The sequence below is a fragment of the Tympanuchus pallidicinctus genome, unplaced genomic scaffold, assembly GCF_026119805.1.
Source record: "Tympanuchus pallidicinctus isolate F22 unplaced genomic scaffold, pur_lepc_1.0 scaffold51, whole genome shotgun sequence".
NCBI classification, from domain to species: Eukaryota; Metazoa; Chordata; class Aves; order Galliformes; family Phasianidae; genus Tympanuchus; species Tympanuchus pallidicinctus.
This window is the reverse complement of record NW_026294771.1, coordinates 483870-502525: the sequence shown is the minus strand read 5'-3', so window position 1 is coordinate 502525 and position 18656 is coordinate 483870. Positions and strand designations below refer to the sequence as shown.

General features: G+C 47.9%; 2 protein-coding genes across 4 annotated transcripts; both read right to left on the bottom strand.

Moving 5' to 3' along the window:
• Positions 1-183: 183 nt before the first annotated feature.
• Positions 184-3549, bottom strand: SNF8 (SNF8 subunit of ESCRT-II). Of its 3 annotated transcripts, none has more exons than XM_052705013.1 (8): positions 3426-3549; positions 3019-3069; positions 2536-2674; positions 2134-2238; positions 1838-1910; positions 1100-1241; positions 808-882; positions 184-425 (listed from the first exon to the last, which is right to left on the bottom strand). In XM_052705013.1, the coding sequence occupies exons 1-8, from the start codon at positions 3477-3479 to the stop codon at positions 288-290; spliced, it is 777 nt and encodes a 258-aa protein (XP_052560973.1). In that variant the 5' UTR covers positions 3480-3549; the 3' UTR covers positions 184-287. The 3 variants fall into 3 exon arrangements, with proteins under 3 accessions (XP_052560973.1, XP_052560976.1, XP_052560974.1); XM_052705016.1 differs by lacking the exon at positions 3426-3549 and adding an exon at positions 3328-3390; XM_052705014.1 differs by lacking the exon at positions 3426-3549 and adding an exon at positions 3167-3295.
• Positions 3550-4259: 710 nt separating this feature from the next.
• On the bottom strand, positions 4260-10208 carry GIP (gastric inhibitory polypeptide). Its single transcript, XM_052705005.1, has 6 exons — positions 10166-10208; positions 8090-8215; positions 6911-7057; positions 6432-6563; positions 5482-5574; positions 4260-4381 (listed from the first exon to the last, which is right to left on the bottom strand). Coding segments are annotated over exons 2-6 (447 nt in total). The 5' UTR covers positions 8164-8215; positions 10166-10208; the 3' UTR covers positions 4260-4380.
• Between the last annotated feature and the right edge of the window lie 8448 nt (positions 10209-18656).

Below are 18656 nucleotides of genomic sequence, written 5' to 3'. Positions count from 1 at the left end.
AGCAAGAATCTTTAGACAGTCATTTTTGCATCCTCCATGACTGCAGTTGCAATACTTTTCCTCTTGCTGGGAGGAGGTAGCTACCATCTGCAATAAGTAGTGCTATTTCCACTCACAACAGAGGAGAAAATCCCAAGGTAACCAAGCATGAATTGGTCCTATGAAACTTGTCAAGCTAGACACTTCTTTTTACAAAATTTTATTTCAAGTCCACTGTCCCTCTGTTTCAAGTGATATGCAAGTACCCTCACAAGCAGACTTGGATACAGGCACAGAACATTTAGCAGTCAAGGTATTGCCTCCTTGGCTTCCTCTGGAGTGATTTCCTGAGAGTACAACTCTGTAAAGAGAGCAGGCAGCCAGTACTGAGGTTCTCCTGCTGCCTGTGTATCCAGCCAGGCCATTCCTTCCTTCAGCAAGTGTTCCTATTCAAACAGAGCAGAAACCATGAGCACAGCATAACTAGATAGCTGACAAGCCATTCACAGGGGAGGCCTCACCCTGCATTTATTGTACAGTAAAGGAGTGTGTAGAACTCAGATTTCTACTCATCCTGAGCAGGGGAAAATGTAGTTTGGACATCTAGTCATGCAGGAGCAGAGCTAACACATCCCAAATTTCAGTGAGATTAGTGAAGTCACAGCAATATCATCCTGTGCATATGGTGCCTTTGCCACCTAGCTTGGGATCACCTGTGCATGCTGTGACAACACACACAGTCACCAAAGCATCTGCAGCTCTGATGCAGGAGCAGCCACTCTACCCTGTCACCGACCTCCATCACGCACAAGAGGCCCTCATACATACCAGAATTTGCTTTGCACGTTCCACCTCCCACTTCAGACTGGACTTGATCTCACCAACTGTTACATAGCCCTTTTTCTGAAAAGAGAGAAAAAAAATAGCATGCTTGGAGTCAAGACTTAAGCCCACAGTTTAGAAGAGTGTGGACAGTTTTACCCACGGCCCTGACCTAACCAGAGCAGGAACTCTGGATTCACATTCCTGCTGGAACGTTATTTTCCACTCCACGTGTTCCCTGTCACAGAAGCAGGGAGATTCTTTCGAGGTGGCATTTTAAAGTCTCCTGGCTCAATACCTCTGCAAGCTGCAAGACAACCGTGTGATCCATGTTCAGTTCAGCTGGTACAGACTGAATCAGATACGTTCCACCAACAGGGATAATCCCAAAGCCACTCCCCAAGACCTTCAGTTTCTTGATTGCACGAAGGAGATCATCTCTGAAAGCAGAAGTTAATGCAGGGCTTTAAGCCAAAAGCCTCTCCCAAACTGCACTAAGTTTAGTAAATGAGGAAGACTTCATGTGAAGAGGGTATAAGATACAGCTACTGGAGCTTGCTGCAATTTCAGATAATCGACAGCTGATTTCTCTCCTATTATTAATTTACAATTAATTTATCTGTGTCCCTTTACAGAAATACAGAGTTCCATCAAAGGGACACTGGTAAAATCCAAGCTGCAAGTGCTAAGTTTAAGATTCAGCCCCAATTACCAATTCTAGGGAATTGTATCCTAACCCTAAAATCTTTGCTCTAAGGCAAAGGGTATCAGTCCCTTCCTTTACAGCTTGGACCAAAGCAGCTTCAGCAGACTGTGACAATAGGAATGCAGCATTTGCAGCCCAAGCCAACAGCTCTTTATACTTCTGGCTCACTCCTGAAATAGTCATTAACTACAGAGCACATGCACATGACTAATTGCTAGAATTTGGAGTCCAATTAACAGCAGCACCTTCAAGCCCAGCTGAGATCAATCACTCAGTTTCCTCTTTCTCATGTTACTTTATTCCCTTCTCCTACAATACACAGACACTCACTGGCTGACTTCCTGAGCAAACTTCCCTCTTCCCTTCAACACTTGCTGATGAAGTTCTTCCAGTGTTATCAGACCTAGGAGTCAACAAAAGGGGACAAGAAAGCATAACTGCACAGCAAGAAAATTACTCCAGCAGTAGTAGTGAAGGCTTCTTTGTGTGTTGACCACTGGCTCACTCTTGCCTCACATTATACTCCCACGGTGTATCAGATTCCAGCTCCTATTGGCTTTGCTGTTGCCCACTCTTAGCCTCAGATTGCACTATTGGAGTGAAGACAGACAGAGAGAGATCCTCACCTCCATTCCTGTGTTTCAGAGCCAGGCAGACTTCAATAATCTGCACACCCAATTCATAGTAGAAGTCACCAACTCCCAGCATTTCTGACCAGAATCCTTTACCAGCTGTGAAATGAGAAAAAAAGAAAGCAATTGGACCATCAGCAAAAACACCTTCCTTAAGAGCCACTGCTGCTCACAAACCTCAGTGTGAGGATCTCAGTGAAAAGCCTCTTTGGTTACCTCCACCTTTTTCTTTTCTCCCTTTTAAATTTACGTATCACCTAAAAGCATATTAAAGCATTCACAAACCCTAAGAATCAATACACCATCAGACTTCCCCAAGGACAATTTCTAACAGCTTCACTGAGAATCCTTCCCAGGAGGATCTTCAGCTGTTAACCCCTGCTGCCTGGTCCTCACATGCTAAAGGATCCACTCCAATTGTTGCACACATATCCTGGAACTGGACCCGGAATTCAGGGTTTTTTCGGATCTCTTGCTTATGTTTGCTGGCAAACTCCTCCAAGTTGGTTTTAAACATGTCCAGCTGCTTAGACATCTGAAGGACAGAGAAAAGAATTTCTGTTCAATCCTTCTGTGAACACAGCCCCCAGTACACATTAAGCAAGCACAGCCCTAAGGCAACACGCAGCACTCTGACGTGCTGCCCAGCCTCAATGCACTCAAAAGGAAGGAAACAGCTCTACAAAAATGAGATGTTGCTAAGATGGAGAGGAGAGAAGCAGAGCAACGTCTGCAGCAAACAGCACAGTTCTTAGAGGAAAAAGCAGCCCAGTGGTGCCATCATTTAATGCTCCAACCCTGAAACAGTGCGAGATGACGCCTGGATTTACAGCTGGGCTGACAAACACGGTTACACCACAGCAGGGCTGGGTCTCCCACCTGGGCCAATTGGTCTTCAGCCAGGACTGTCCCTCGCTCCTTGTACTTGGCCTGCAGGATGAAAACAGAACGGTAAAGCCAGCGCTGGAGAACAGAAGAACCAAACCCCAAATTGGGTGAGAGAAGTGCTCCTTAAGGACATACAAACCCAGAAGCCAAACGAGGGAACTGCCAGAAACCTCGGGGCACCCCGAGCAGACACAGCTGCGGAGATGCTGAGGACCCCACTTAGAGCCGGACACCGCAACTGCCACCAACCACAAGGGACCTGAACCCCTCACACGGGAACACCGGAGCCTGGCAGCTCACCTGTCCCGACACCGGCGGAGTTTGACCCCCTACGAACGCACTTAGGAGCTCCCACCGGGGCCCGGAACCTCCTCCCTACGGACCCAACCCCGCCTCACCTCCGCCAGCTTCTTTTTGGCGATAGCGCCCGCGCCCACCCCTCGCCGGTGCATCCCGGCGCCGCCGCCGCGCGTCGCGTACTTTCTGACGTCATCAACCCGCGACGCGCCACGTGACACCCAGGTGGGCGGGGCCTTCCGCTCCACGCCTCCGCCTTAAGGGACGCTTCTGGTGGCGGTGGCTCTCAGGGCTGGTTGGGGCTCGGTTCATCCTAGCCGCCTTTATTGTGGGTCAGGGGGCTGGGTAACGCACTTTATGGGTTCTAGAGGAACAAAGGCTGAGAGGAGAAAATCAACATCCCTTGAAATTACAAAAAAAAAAAAAGATAAAAGCTCTTTATGCTGATTGCAAAAGTTGGACAAGGATGAAAGAATCTCCTCACCCAAGGAGGTTGTGGATGCCCCATCCCTGGAGGCAACGGCAATTCCTAAAATGCAAACCCATCCCCTCCTGCTGTTCAGTTCGGACTGCTGTAGGCTGAACTCGCTGAGCACCGTGCCCCTCTATGGGAGAATCTATTGACAGAGCGAGGGGAAACAGCCAGAAACTGCAGCATAGGAAGTTCTGCACAAATATGCAAGAATTTCTTTACGGTGAGGGTGACAGAGCACTGGAACAGGCTGCCCAGGGAGGCTGTGGAATCTCCTTTGGAGATATTCAAGACCCGCCTGGACACCTGCTTGTGTGACCTGGTTTAGGGAACCTGCTTTGATGGGGGGTTGGACTCGATGATCTCCGGAGGTCCCTTCCAACCCCTGTGATTCTGTGACACGTGCTTTTATTTTAATTGCTGAGTTAAACCCCGCCCGTCCCCAAATGAAAACTTCATCTGATTGCAGTTTCAGGCTAAAAATCTTTTATTTCTTCCATTGGCAAAGTGGGTGACACTCAACGCAGAGCCTCTTCCTCAGTGCGGCTGTGGGAGCTCCTCAGGCGGTGCTGTGGTTACACAGCTCTACATGGGAGGGGAAAAAAAGAGCCATAAATCCTTATGGAACCACATTTACCCTATTTTAATGCAGCTCCGACGGCAAACAAAATGTATTTTGTTTCCTTCTTTACCCCACCAGTCCCCTGTGGCACCTTTTAGATGTCTTGTGATGGCATGACATATCTCACAGCTAACAGGTATCCAATAGAAAGTAGGTATAACTTCTGAGAGAGAGCAGCAACAGATCAGAGGAGCGGGATACAAAGGTGTGCATCCTTTCCCTGCAGGATGAGCTCAGCACTCAGCTGTTGTCTCTGCTTTGTTGTTTGCTTGGTTCCCGTTATCTGACCAACCTGCATGGAGCTCTCTGTAGCACAAAGCAGCCCCCATCTCCTTCATTCATGGCCAGCCCATCCTTCTGTCATAGAGTCATAGAATGGGTTGAAAAGGACCACAATGCTCACCCAGTTCCAACCCCCTGCTCTGTGCAGGTCGCCAACCAGCAGACCAGGCTGCCCAGAGCCACATCCAGCCTGGCCTTGAATGCCTGCAGGGATGGGGCATCCACAGCCTCCTTGGGTGAGGAGATTCTTTCATCCTTATCCAACTTTTGCCATCAGCATAAGGAGCTTTTCTCTCTATCTCTTTCTAAATTTCAATAGATGTTGACCTTCTCCTCTCAGTCTTCGTTCCTCTTAGAACCCATAAAATGTGCTCTCCATTCCTTTGAGTCCCCCTGGGACCTCAACCTTTTGCACCCTGATTTCTTGTTTTTCTCTCTGCTTTTCACACTTAAGTATACTGAATAGAAAGGAAACATCATTTCTAAGATGAACATCCCCTCTTCTCAGAAAAGCAGGGCAGAGGATTTATTAACCCTTCTCTAGACGGTCATTATTTGATGTTTGTCCATCCCCCAGTTCATCATTGAAGATTTTTTTGCAGAGCTTCTGACCAAAGCTCTCAACTCTCCAATGAAATCCAGTTAAGCCACATTGTGTGAGCACTCAGTGCTCATCAGAAGATGGAGCACGGCAGCAAGAACCCCTGGGGCAGGGGCTTTGTACGGTGCCACAGTGGAAAGGATGGTTTTTACTACAGGGTTAGGCAGAACAGCTGCTCACCATGGTCTGCAGAGGTCAGTTGACATTAACCATGTCAGAAACTCCTGGTTCACAACATCCTTCAAATCTTCTGAACCATCCGGAGAAGCAGAACTGCAAGAAACGTGACTTGCCATCGAAAGAAGAAACAACCTGAATGCAGTATACAACAATCTTCTCCCAGTCACATCACAGATATTTTATTTTCCTTTGATTTAATGCGTTGTTTGCCAGCTTGTCAACCCTGAATCCTAGCAACATTTCCTTCTTTTGATTCTCAGTACTCTGTTATTCTTAACTAATTTTTTTTCCCCACTTCATCCTTAAAATAAAAAGTCCTTTTTCTCCCTCCTTATTCTGAAAAAGCCAAAAAGTACAAATCTCTGCCTCCCAGCCTAGATAAATTAGCAGTCCTCGCTTCTCCCAGGAGCACATCAGTTTCACTTCAGTTGTCACTGGTGAGTTTTATTTCGATAGGGCTTTGAATAAACCACACTGGAATGGTTTGGTTAATTCAAAGCGCTTGGTTTTAAGCTGTGACGTGAAGGATGCTGTAGGAACAGCTGTGTCTCAGCTCTGTCAAAAACAGTGCTCAGGCTTCAGCAGAGCACTGGGTTTGTTGAGGCTGTTCTGATATTACCTGAGAAAGAGCAACCAACCGACCAAAAGAACCCCAAAACAACCAAAAAGCCAACAGCCTGGACAGCCTCCTCAATCATCTGCATTTCTCCAATGTGAATTTGTTAAGAAATTTTAGAGGGATGGAAGCTTTTTTTTTCAATCTTTCTTGCCTCCCTCACCCATGAGACAATTGCAAAGCATGGCATTCCTTTCTGAAACAGAAATCCTTTTGCTTGCTGATGCTTATCACCTATTCCTGCCCTATAGAATCCCCCCAAAAGTTGAGAACTTGGGGACTTCACCCCCCCCCCTCTTGGGACCGGATTCTGTTTTCAGTTCTCTGCTCTCACCTCTGATTCTCCTTGGCTTTTAGGAGCCAGGCAAGGAAGTCTTTGGCTTCGTGGCTGCGCAGGTCCGAGCTTTGGTCACTCACTGCGGATAGCTGGGGCTCGGCTTCTCTCTTGTACGGCTCAATGACGTTGCTGGGAAGGCAGAAATGGGCAGAAATCTCAGCCTGAGGCACCGCAAGAGGGTGCTGGAATGCTGCTTTTCCACAAACCCATCTCTCTCCCCACTCCATCCAACCGCAGCAATGGGAGAAGGCGGACTGGAGCTCGGAGGAGGCAGTGCCGTGTGCCGACAGAGCAGAAGAAACCTCTAGGATTTAGGGAAGAAAAAAAGAAGCAAAAAAAAGAAAAACAACCCCTTTGCCCCCCCGGGAATCACCGCTGCAATCCAAGAAAAATATCCTCAGCTCTGCATCGTAACGCAGCCATCACTCGGCTGACGACAGCTGTGAGTTTGGAGCGCTGGAAGTCTGCACACTCACTCGCTTTTCTTCTCTCTCCGGGCCAGCAGCCACTCCACGAAGTTCTTTTTCAGCATGTTGTCCATCGTGCGGCTGTAGTCGCTCGCCAGCGTGGCCTCAGAGTAGCGTCTGTGCATCGGTCTGGAGCCCGGAGTCCTGATGCTGAGGCTGTAGGAAGAGTAGAGCGGAGGAAAGGAGAGGAATGAGTGCTGCCCAGCTCTGCAAAGCAAACTGCTGACTGGACAAGGAGCTGCCGTGCTCCTCATCCCGGTAACCATTACTGCCTACTGACACATTTGCAGCTCGTATCTGATAACTTACGGGGTGAACTTGGGATGTTTGGAGCCAGTGGGACTCTTCATAGCATCGTTGAATCATGGAATCATTAAGGCTGGAGAACATCTCCAAGATCATCCAGTCCAACCACCATCCCATCACCAATATTGCCCGCTGATCCACATCCCTCAGAGCCACATCCACTTTCCTGCCATATTCTGATGGATCCAAACTTTGACTCAGCCTAAAGGACGCTCAGGCACCTTTTCCAGTGAGCTACACAACAAGGAAACCAATCCCTACATCCTCAAAGAGCCTGAGGGTGGGATGGCAGGTGACAATTTGAGACCTTCAGACCAGTCTGACAATGCAGACATGGTTGGGGACTGCCTAAATTAGCCAAGGATGTCAGGGCTGATCTTCCTTTGGTACTATTAGCTGGAATTACATCAGCTCCTACTTCTCTAATAGGGATTCTTTTGGACCTTCTTGGGTAGCAGCTGGAGGTTCTGTTTCAGGAATTGAACAAAAGGAGGGAAAGCCTTTCTTATGTCCCCACTTTATGTAACTGGTCACATTTTCAGAAGCTTAAAAAAAAGAAATGCCCCCTAGCCTACTTCTTGTGAGATGATTACATCTTGTTCTAGTTCCCAGCCAACCTTCTCTCCCTGGTCGACTTCCAGCTTGCTACTCCCAACCTGGAGCAATAAAGTTTCTAGGGAAAACTTGGGAGTTCTTGGCTTTGGCATAAAGACTTTAGTTTGAGATCTCTCTTATCATTTGTTCATCTCTTTATATCCAAGAGCCACCTCAGGACTCGTGTTCTCACCTTTATACCAAGATGCCAATGGAAAGAATCCATTTGCTTCCAGCGGGAAGTTGGAAAAGGCTCAAAATACATCGTGTGCTTTCCAGAACACTTACCCTGAGACGTTCTCTTCCATCAAAACAAAGCTCAGAGAAGCAAAAAGCAACGAGAGAACTCTCAGAGACATCATTTTCGTGGCTGATTTCTCTGTTCAGAAGCGGAGGGCGAGCTGGATATTTGGCCTTTGGGACAGAAGGGACAAGACAGTGAGCCCAGAGGGATGTGCCACGACTGGGCACAAGTCTGTGCTTGTTATCATGGCTCTTCAGCCCTTGTGCTTAGAACAGCCTCCTCCACCACACACAGCCCTCCTTTGCCATTCCCAGCTGAATTACTTGTTCAATCCCAATGCTTTTTGATGTTTGTTCCCCATAGTTTTATTGTAACCACCAAATTCACCGTGGTTTGCACATTCCTGAAGGCAAGGGCATCGTCCTGTTCCGTGTTTGTAAGCTGACCCCCAGGGATTCCTCCTCAAGGATCAGTTCAACCTTCAGTATGTGAATGGGATCAGGCAGTCCCAATGGCAAAGAGGAGAAACATGGCACCCTGCCTTTCCCTCCCTGCATGTCTACAGGATTTAGGAGCCCAATCTAATTACTGCTAAGCTTTCTGTTGGTATGGATAATGCCTTATAGGTAGGGAACACATCCAGAGCCACTGGGTATCAGTTGGGAGAAGCATCCCAGGACAGTGACAAGATTGAATTCCATGGTTTATTGGTTTCAGGCTGTTCTTAGTCCACAGCTCAACAGCCCTCAGACATCTGAGCTCTTAATTACTATCCCACCTCCACAAACTCTGTACAAAAATGGTTTTGATCATGGTTCAGGGATGTGGTTTATTGTCTGTCACCTCACTCTTTGTTACAGATGTGTCTGGAATCTGCATTGCCCTGCAGAGCTACTGTTCACAAGAATCGAATGATGACAAGAAGTAGAGGCGTAGATCAGGACTTCAGCATCCCATCCTTCCAAACTGCACTCCTACATCAGTGCAACTTTGCTCACACTCTTACAACAGCTCAATTATTCGTTTGGAGAAAGAAAGTTTTGACGTTGTTCATAACTGAGGCACTTTTTTATTCCTGGGAAACTGTGGCATCATTGCACAAACGTTTTCAGCCTTTCCGATTGAATGAGAGAAATATCAGATGTGTTCTGATAACTCAGAGGCATCAAATTCAGAGGAATACCTCAAAAAGCAAAGCGTGCTGTTCTGAGCACTCACAACCCCCCTAAAACACTTACAGCTAAAGCCAGAAGTTACAGAATGCATTGAATGAAGTGGGTTTCATGATACAAAAAAGCTGGGGGATATTCTATACGGGAACAGAAAAATGGTTGTGATTAAACAATGGGTTTCCCCTCTTGTTTGCCCTTCATTTTCTATATTGCTGTAGGTATGACAGTGAATCTGAAAACAGTTATGTGGTAAGAGAATATTGTGCTGCTGAAGGTAATTATCTACAAAAGCAGGAGAAGAAATGCGTTGTAGCCTTAATCTGAAGGAGGGGTCGCGCTCATTCTCTGCAGATTTTGCCAAAATAGGGAGGAAAAAGCAGTCTGCATTTTCAGAGATGGTCGGAACAAACATTCCTGAGTTCACACAAGACCCCTTTGTCTCCGTGATGCTCAACTCCAGCTCTGCTCCACCCGTCTGGGGTGCATTTTGATGCAGTCCCTGCACTGCTTTACCTTACCCTGAGACCCCTTCAGACAAGTGGAAAACATCTCCTGATGGATCTCAGCTATGCAAAGGTCTTAAACCCCTTGTCCAACACTGTCTGCTTTGGAAGAAACATTCTCCTTGCTTTATCCATAGCCAGGAGGATGCAAAAAGCCACTGAGAGCCATTTTTCCTCCTTTCCCTGTGTTACATACATGTAAAAGGGCAGATCCCAGCCTAAGGTGCGCTGCATACCAAACCCTCCTTCGAAATCATGGTCTTCACTGCTGAATTGCTCCTTCCTGCAGACCCTACCAGGAAAGCTGCTGCTCCTGCACTGCCTGGGGAACAACTCAGCCCAACAGCTCACCCTGCTCTGCTGCTTTCAAGCCACTCTCACACTCATATAAGGAAAAAGAATAAAGGTAAGAAGTAAAAAGAGAGTCCAACAGAGAGCTGCTTACCTTCCTGCTCCCCCGAGGATGCCCAGAAGCTTTCAGTCAATTCTGGTGCCCAGAAAAGACCCTTCAGAGCCTTTATATACATTCCCAGTGTGGGACCAAACCCACTTCCATCAGGCAAACAGGAAACTGAGCACCAATCAGAGCAACTCAAACCCGCTTAGATCTGCTCCATTAGGTCCATTGACCCGCAGAGCAGGGAAATAACCTTTTAAATTATGTTTGCATTAATGGTAATTAAACACGAGTATATCGCGAAATCAAGAACTGTGGGCAGAATACAAATGGCATCGGGCTGCACCTTATTTCCACACAGCTTCCCTGGCAAAACCTTTATTAATTCCCATCTCTTCTGCTGTCAGGTGTGAGTGTCACCTTAGAGAGACCCCTTGTGCTTTTCTCCCATGCGGGAGGAATAACTTTGCTAAAAGCAAAAGCTCCAAGTTTTCTTTTCGCCACCACCAGCATTGAGTTGGGGCAAATGAAGTGTGTTCTGCAGCCCCCTGTGCAAATCCCAATGCTGGGAGTCGGGGCTACCCCCCAAACTTGGCATCTAAAGGGCTCCCTCCATTTGGGATGGACAGCAGCAAGCAGGAAACTGTTAGGAATTAGCAAGGCAGTATTAGTGGAAGGGATGGAGGGTGGCATTGGGGTGGTTAGCCTTGGGGCAGAGCACCATTCTGACATTTCTGAGAGTGTTCCTGTTGTGGTGTGCCTGATACAGTGTCCTCCATGGTGTCCAACCTGCTCTGGGTCTACTTGGGAGGAGAAGTAATGCATTCTGCTACGTGCATCCAGGGGAGAGGCTGCTCACAGGGGTCTCTGCTGCCTTCAGCTCCAATCTGTTACAGGAGTGTTTTCCTGGCAGCTTAACCCACGCACTGAGCTCTGCTAGCATCCATTCCCTTGCACAAGGGGCAGCCCTTGGTGGAACTGCAGAAATAATGGCAATGTCTGTGATTTCAGCATGGATGAGGGCATCACTGCACCCCGACGCATCTCATCCTTAACGAACACAGAAATCCAGTGCAATGAGAGACAGATCTCTGTATAAATGCTTGCTAAAAAGTGCTTCCCTGCTGTGACACTCTGCCAAATGTGAGTCTGCTTCAGTCACCACCTGTATTCCTGTACCAGGAGGGCACAGAATGATACGCACACAGCATCCTGCAGCCCTGCCTGGCACAGGACTCTCTGCCCTGCAGTTACACAACAGCCTGGCACGGCCAGCCCCTGCTGCATCTATATTACATTAAGATAAAGAATCAGAAAGACTTTTTGTTGGTTTTTTTTTCAGGTAGATTAAGAGCTCAGCGCTATTAGGGAGTAATTATTACTTTCACAGGAACTACTTAACATTCGGCTTAATCCTTTAACCAGCAGCACACCAGCATGCCAGTGTAGCCAAAAGCTTTTCACTCACGCAAAAGCATCGTGCCTGCAGTAATAAATGTTGCACTGTAATAATTACAAGTAAGCAATTCACACTCTTATCACTGTTGCTAATCAATAAAATGGAGTAGTTTATCCTGGTGTCTTTATTATATGTATTCTGGGCACTTTGCTGCCAGCCAACTCGGATATCTTGTTTCTCCAAAGTGTAAGCTGTTTGTTTTCCTCTCATTTAGTGCCTCTGTGTGGTAGGGAGTTAATAGAGTGAAATAAATATTGAGCATTCAATGATGGGCTGTTCACAGTTACGGTTGCTTCAGGGTATCTGTTTGTGATCCACTTTGGACATCAGCATCGCTCTGAAGTTTCTCACAGTCTTGCAGATAAAAAAAAAAGAATAGTACAAAAATAATTTGAAACCAACCAAGCAGATTAAAGACACGAGTGCAGAAACGAGGAGTAAAGCACTGACAGAAAAGAGCCATGTGCTGCTTTTCTTCCCCCCAGCACAACAGAGGGTCTATTAAACATGTCGACCTTGCTCTTCTCCAGCCTTTGCCCATCACAGCTCCCCTTATAGCACTGCCTGCACTCCCTAATAACAACTTGCTTCATGAGCTTCAGCTGGTTCTTAGCTTGGGACAAAGGACACTTCTGCTTAGGTTTCACCCAGCTGCAGCATTTCCCTCCCTGCAAATAAAGCAGGAGAGCCAGGGCTGCCCCATGTCACCCACCCAGCACCCAGCACCAGTGCTCTGCTCCCCTCTGCAGCAGACCTGAGCAGTCGGGGGCTCTGGGAATCTGAGAACGTGTTGGGAAGATCCCAGCTGTGTTACTGACAGTCCCACTCTGCTTTGAGACACTGAAGCACCTCGAGGGCAACTTTGATTATAAAGTGTTTCAAGCATCAGACGTCCCTGTAATCGTGAAAAGCAGGGCTTGATGTGACCTGAAGAGATTGATCCTTCACCCCCTGCTTCCAGACAGGCTTGGCTCTGCTTAAATCGTTCCCAATGGATGAGAGCCTGATCTGTTCCCAAAGGTTTTCAGACACGGAAATTCTGTAACTTCCCAGTGAATGTTTTGTAGAATTCTGCTGGACATCTCACTTTAAGTGGTGCCATTTACACCTTCGTCCCATTCCTGGTGGATGTGGTGAGCAGGATTTTCCCTTTCCCTCTCAAGCAGTGCTGCTCAGGTGCTGTTCTGTGTGGCAGCAGTGAAGGCATCTCTTCTGCCACAGGGGAAGGATTTCAGGTGTTGCACAAACCACATGAAAACCCTTGCTGCTCCTTTTTGCATCAAACATTGGGCTGATCTGAGATTGCTGCTTGTATCCAGCTGTGATTGATTACCATCAGCATTTGCTCTGTTCCCCACAGGGACAGATGGATGATTTTTGGTACTTTTTTTGTTTTCCTAAAACCTCTCCCTTAAATCATAAGCATTGGAATCATTTTCCAATTCTGCTCCTGAGTCAGGACTGGTTCTGTTCCTACCTCACCCTTCCTGCTGTCTGCAAAGGCAGAAAGGCTCAGAGATTTTGTTGGTGGCTCCTTTTTCCCCCTAAGACACCAGCAGTGATGTTTGCAGGGGATGTAACTCTTCCACGCTTTATTATTCCTCATCCTACTGCATCTTGGCAATCCAAAATATCAGCTTCAGTCTCCAACCCCACTGCCCAGATCTGGCTTCTCTCTCTCCTCCTCTCTAGTGCTGTCCCTGTACAGACCTCTGCCATTCTATGAGCAGTGAGGTTTTCCCTGGCTTCTCACCCATCCCTGATGCTTAAACCCACACTGTTGCCATTTATCTGCACACGGGACATGAGTGATGTTCTGCCTGTAGTTACAGAGGATCTTCTGAGTGACGAGCATCACTTCATCCTCTCCTCTTGGTTCCAGCCTTTCTCCCTCCCTGGGCTCGCAGGAATGGAACAGGTTTGTTCACCATAGCAAAATGCCAGATATGTTTTTAAATGCCAATACACACACTTAACTGCAAAAAAAAAAACCCAAACCCTGGGGCCTTTTAAAGCTCTTTGTGATCTTGATTAACCCAACTCATTGGTGTGGCTGTCTCTCTGCTGCTTTGTGACTGCCATTTCTTTTTGGGAAAATCAAAAGCTTGAACTAAAAAGAAACAAAACAACACAACACCCAAATAAATGGGAACCACGAGACACGGGGAAAAGGCTCTTTTACATTCCCACTTCTCTGTTTCTTTTATCTTTGGTGCTTATTCTGCACCCCCAGGAGCAGAGAGCTGTGGGATAGCACTGAGTGTAGCAAAAAGCCGCTGTGAACATCGCTGCATGAAAGGTTTGTTTGGAGCACAGAGCTCTCAGGATAAAAATCCCTCAACTGCATCTTTTGCCTCTGTGCAACCGAGTGCTGTCACTGCTCCAAATGGACGGGGCTGAAACTGCCACGGCAATAAAACTACCTGTGCTCATCCTTGTCGAGCGATACCTTGTGGCAGCTCCACGAAACCCATCCTTAACCCATCCCTAAGCAAAGGCAGAGCCAGAACCGAACAGCTGGAGAGATTAGAGCATTGAAAACACAGGAAAAGAGAGGAAATAATCAGTCCCGATAAATCCCAGCTATAGAGCAGCAGGACGAGAAACGAGACGGCGAAGTCCCGGCACGGCGCCTGCCCAAGTGGCCGGTTCAGTAGCGTGAAATTATTTCCATCTTGTGCCCTTTCTGTTCTCTACCAGCACCTTTCCAGCAGCCCAGCAGCACTGGTGCCCCAGCACAGGCGGTGGGGAGCAGTTCAAGGTTTGGATTGTGAAATGACCTCTATTTTTGAAAGTGACCCACAATAGAAACGGTCGCTGCGCGGTTCCCCACCTCCCGGGATAAACTTGTTTTGGGTCTGAAGAATTAAGGCAAAATGGGATGGTGATGCTGAGCTTTTCATTGCCTCCTGCTTCAGCGAGCTGAGAAAGCAGAAGGGTGAAGAGCAGCAGCACTGGAGAGCCCTCTTTTCTTGGGGGGTTTAAATGGTGCATCAAAACACACGAGACCCCTGAATTTGTACCCATGTAGCACAAATCTGATATAAATGTATTTAGTTTGGATAGGAAGAAATCTGAGACAAATACCTACCAGGAAAACTTTTGATCCGTGCTGTATATGTGCTGCAAATACTTGGAGGGGGGTTAAAAAGATCAGCTCCTGCTTGGAATAAGGTCAGGGGGAGTTCAGCAACGGCAGGATCCATCTCCCACGATGCCTTCTGGGCTACATTGGTTTCTTTTATCATTGCACCAACAGCAAAACTTCCCACCACCTTCATAGCCATGGATCTTTCCAGCCACCCAGAGGAGGAATGGCTGCTCCAGGTATTTGTCCCACAGATTGCAGTGATTTTGAGGGGGGAAAAACAACAATTTGGCACGTTAGGAAAGTCTGATGGAAGGAAGTGGGGGCATATTTGAAAGCTGCATTAAAGAGAGGGGGAATGAAAAATTAAAGGGACTCTGAACAGCATAATTTCAGGGCGCCTTCCCATCAGCATTTCCCTCTCCTTGCATTTGGGATTTACCTCTTAGCCAAAGCAAAGGACTGAAGCACCAAAACGAAACCGAATCATTTCCATCGTGGGAGGAAAAAAAATAAAGAACGATTAAAAACAATTTAAAAAAAAAAAAAAATTCGATGCAAAGCAGCTTTGTTTTGCTGAAGTCTGAACAGCTCTCGGAACGTTTGCAAAGCCCCAGTGGGGAATTCAGATTGCTGCTGCAGGAGTGCAAGAGCAGAGCACCCTGCCCTGTGCAAAAGCAGCTCCCAGGCAGATGGAGGGAGAAGAAAACAAGAGTTTGGTTGTGGCTCGCTGCAGTTTGGAAGGAGCCCCATCTTTCAGCAGCAGAACAAAAGGATTTTTTTAGAAAGTGAGCTGATGCTGCAGCCTGAGTTGATCACAGCGTGTGCTGGGCTTTTAATCCAAGTGCTGCAATGCTCAGGCAGTGGCCAGAACTGGGAGCCATCCCCACCCTCAGCACTGCTCCATGGGACCCCCCCTGTGCTCACAGCCCCCATTTCCCCCCAGGGCAGGATGCTGCTCTGCTCCTCAGCTTCAGCAAGCAGCCCTTGGGGATCAGAGTTGTGTCCAGAGAGCACAGAGAATCAGGAAATTATTAATAATCGATGCCAAGCTGGAATTTTGTTTGAAATCCAATTAGTGATTCTGCAGTAAGTTTGATTCTCAGCTGATTCCTGCGCTCCAGCTTTAATCAATGGGATCAGATCACGGATAGGAGATTCCTTTTTCATTCACGAATGTTTTCCTCCTTACAAAAAATGAACAAAAGGTGGTTTGAACTGGGATCCCATGTAAGAGAAAGGAAATATTCCCCAGCTGCACCCTCACACCTCTCATTCTGCTCAGTTCTCACCTGTGTTTCAGGGAGAGCCTTGCTCTGTGCTCGGCTGATTTCTGGTGGCTGAGGTTTGTTTGTAACAGATTCAGCATGAATCAAATGGTGATTTTTTTTCCCCCCCCTTCTGTGACAGAAGTGCTTCAGTGAAATCCTTCAGCCCATATTTGTTTGATTGTGACTTAAGCCATACATGAAAGCCCTGGGAAATGAGTGTTGTTCAGAGCTTCAGGTGTTTCTCTGCGTTGCCCAACTGGAAATGCAGTGCCATCACCAGACATTAAAAACAAAAGCAACCAAACCAAATCAAAAAAGAACCCAAACAAATTAAAACAAAATCAAATGGCAACTGCCTGGAAAGATAGCAGGATTTGAGCTCCTCCATTTCACCACTTCTCTGCCACAGAGATCATTCCTGCTTTAATTTTCCTCTGCCTCACAACAACAGTGCTTCACCACTGTGCAGGAATTGCACCTTTCCATATTGAACCCTTGCACTCATAGGTGCATTATCCACCATTCAGTTCCCACCGTTTGTTTTTGGGTTTTTTTGTTTTGTTTTGCTTTTTTAAATTAACCTTAATAAAGTTCTCCTAAACTCCTGTGTGACAACAGGGGTTGTTTGGCGTTGCACAGTAATCACAAAAACTCATTAAGGACCTTTCTGCCTCATTCCAAGGTGGAAATCCTTCACCAAAACAACAACAAATCAACCATGCAACTCCCCCCCCCCCCCTTCCCAGAAAAAAAAAACAAACCAAAAAACCAAAACCAACTTCTAACCCAGCTCACATTTTGGGTATGAAATCAAACACAGCCTCACGTGGCTGCAGAGCATGGAGGGACCCATTGGAACGTGGTGCAAACTGCACAAAGAAATCCGCTCCTCAGAGGGAGCTCAAAACCTCGGGGAAGCGCTGGGGGAGGAACGAGGCCACGCTGCTGTTGGATGTGACAGAGCTCAGCTCCCCGTATCACACCGGATTATTGCTGAGCTTCCTGGTGAGGTTGAGCCCTTTCCCCTCTTTTTTTTTGGGGGGGGAGGGGGTTTGCAGAGCTTTGCTCTCAGTGGGGCAGCTGGGACTGCAGGGCAGCTGCCCCTCCTCCTGCCCAGGGCTGAGCAGCCCTATCACCCCGCAGCAGATCAATGATTTGGGCTCTGCTGTTTGCATTCCCTAAATACCTTACATCTGGAATGCTCCACCGAGGGAAGGAGGTTGACTGATAGCCTTGCTTGTTGTGGGTCTAAACGGAAGGCTTTCCCTCTTTGTTAGGGCTTTGGTTGTTGTTATTTTGGGGTTGGTTTCTTTCATTTCATTGCTAAAGGGTTGTGTTGCACGGGGAAGGTGCTCTATAAATCAGCAAAAAAAGAAAAAAAAAGAAAAAAAAAAAAAGAAAAGAAGAAGCAACAACAGACACATTTGGGACCAGATTAGAGCTGGATGCGAAGCAGGCAGCAAATGAGTTGTTCCTGTGGGACGTGTCTGTGTGTGAAGTTGAATTCTCCACTTCTCAGCCACTTTGGGAGCTACAGGAGATTTGTCCCCAAATTTCATTACTTTCTTCTTCCCACCTGTGAACATGGAGCTGATGCTGCCTCAGAAACACACACACAGACACAGCAGTTCCATCCAAACCCCTCTGGTGGATTCGGTTTGGTGCTCTGAGGAGAGCGATGCAGTTGGAAGGATGGCACCAAACTGTGAGCAGCATCTCTGTGTTTGGAAAGCCAAAAGCCCAGGACAGCAGAATGCATCAGACAGAGGAGGGGGAGCTGAAAGCTCTTCGCTTTAAATTTCCCAGATTTTTTTTTGTTTTCAGTCGTTCATTCTGACGAGTTTCCTACGTGGCCGTAGCACTGAACGCACCGAAATACCCCTGGGTAGGTGCGCTGATTTCTAAAGCTTTTCCCAACTTCTTCTGCTCGAATAATACCACCGAATTTATTTACTAACAAATTCTCCACGTGGCTCTTCCCCCCCCAGCGGAGAGACGGACGATGAGAAGCCGAAGAACAGCTCAGCAGCGCGGGGGGAGGAGGGGGGGGGCTCCATCCCGACCGCAGCGCTGCGCCACCCCCAGCTGGGGTGCGGGGGGGGAAGGTGGGCGCTGTGCCCGTATATCGCTGGGGGTAACAGCGCCCGGAACGCTTTTTTTCAATGGAGGAAAAGTTATTCTTTATATCGGGAAATTCTTTATTTAAAATCATTTTTTATTTAATTTTATTTTTATTTTTATTTTTATTTTTTATTTTATTTTTTGATCGATGGGACGGGGAAAACGGAACCTCCGGCCCGGCGGGCAAGGCAGGCAGGAGCGCGTTACATTTAATTGCAGGCGCGGAGGGGCCGGCCCGTGCCTCTACATGTACGGGAGGGAGTCACGGCCGCCCCCGCCCCTCCGCGCCCGGCAGCCGCCCGCCCCGAGCCCCCGGAGCACCGGGGTCCCCCGCCCGCCCCGTCGGGGGAGGCAGCAGGAAGGCGGCCGGGTGGGTGGTGCCGGTGGGGGGGGGGGGGGGGTCGCTGCTATTTTCAATCCATCTCGAGCCTAAAAATAAAAAGCCTCCAGAAAAGGCGAAGAGGGAAAGAGGGAGGGAGGGTTTCTAGGGACGGGGGGATGGGGGGCTGCTTCTCCCCGCCGACGGGGCGCGTCCCCCCTTCCCCTCCCCCTCACCCCCTACCCCGGGTCCCGCGGGGAGCGATCCCGCTGTATCGCGGG

What these genes read in the sequence shown, in the direction of transcription:
- SNF8 (XM_052705013.1), bottom strand. Translation starts at nt 3,479, where the DNA reads ATGCACCGGCGAGGGGTGGGCGCGGGCGCTATCGCCAAAAAGAAGCTG. An exon ending in TCTGAAACACAGGAATGGAG is followed by an intron (nt 1,911 to 2,133) that starts GTGAGGATCTCT and finishes GTTGACTCCTAG; the next exon opens with GTCTGATAACACTGGAAGAA. An exon ending in AACGTGCAAAGCAAATTCTG is followed by an intron (nt 426 to 807) that starts GTATGTATGAGG and finishes CTGTTTGAATAG; the next exon opens with GAACACTTGCTGAAGGAAGG.
- GIP (XM_052705005.1), bottom strand. Translation starts at nt 8,163, where the DNA reads ATGATGTCTCTGAGAGTTCTCTCGTTGCTTTTTGCTTCTCTGAGCTTT. An exon ending in CGGAGAGAGAAGAAAAGCGA is followed by an intron (nt 6,564 to 6,910) that starts GTGAGTGTGCAG and finishes CTGCCTTCCCAG; the next exon opens with CAACGTCATTGAGCCGTACA. An exon ending in AAAGCCAAGGAGAATCAGAG is followed by an intron (nt 5,575 to 6,431) that starts GTGAGAGCAGAG and finishes CGTTTCTTGCAG; the next exon opens with TTCTGCTTCTCCGGATGGTT.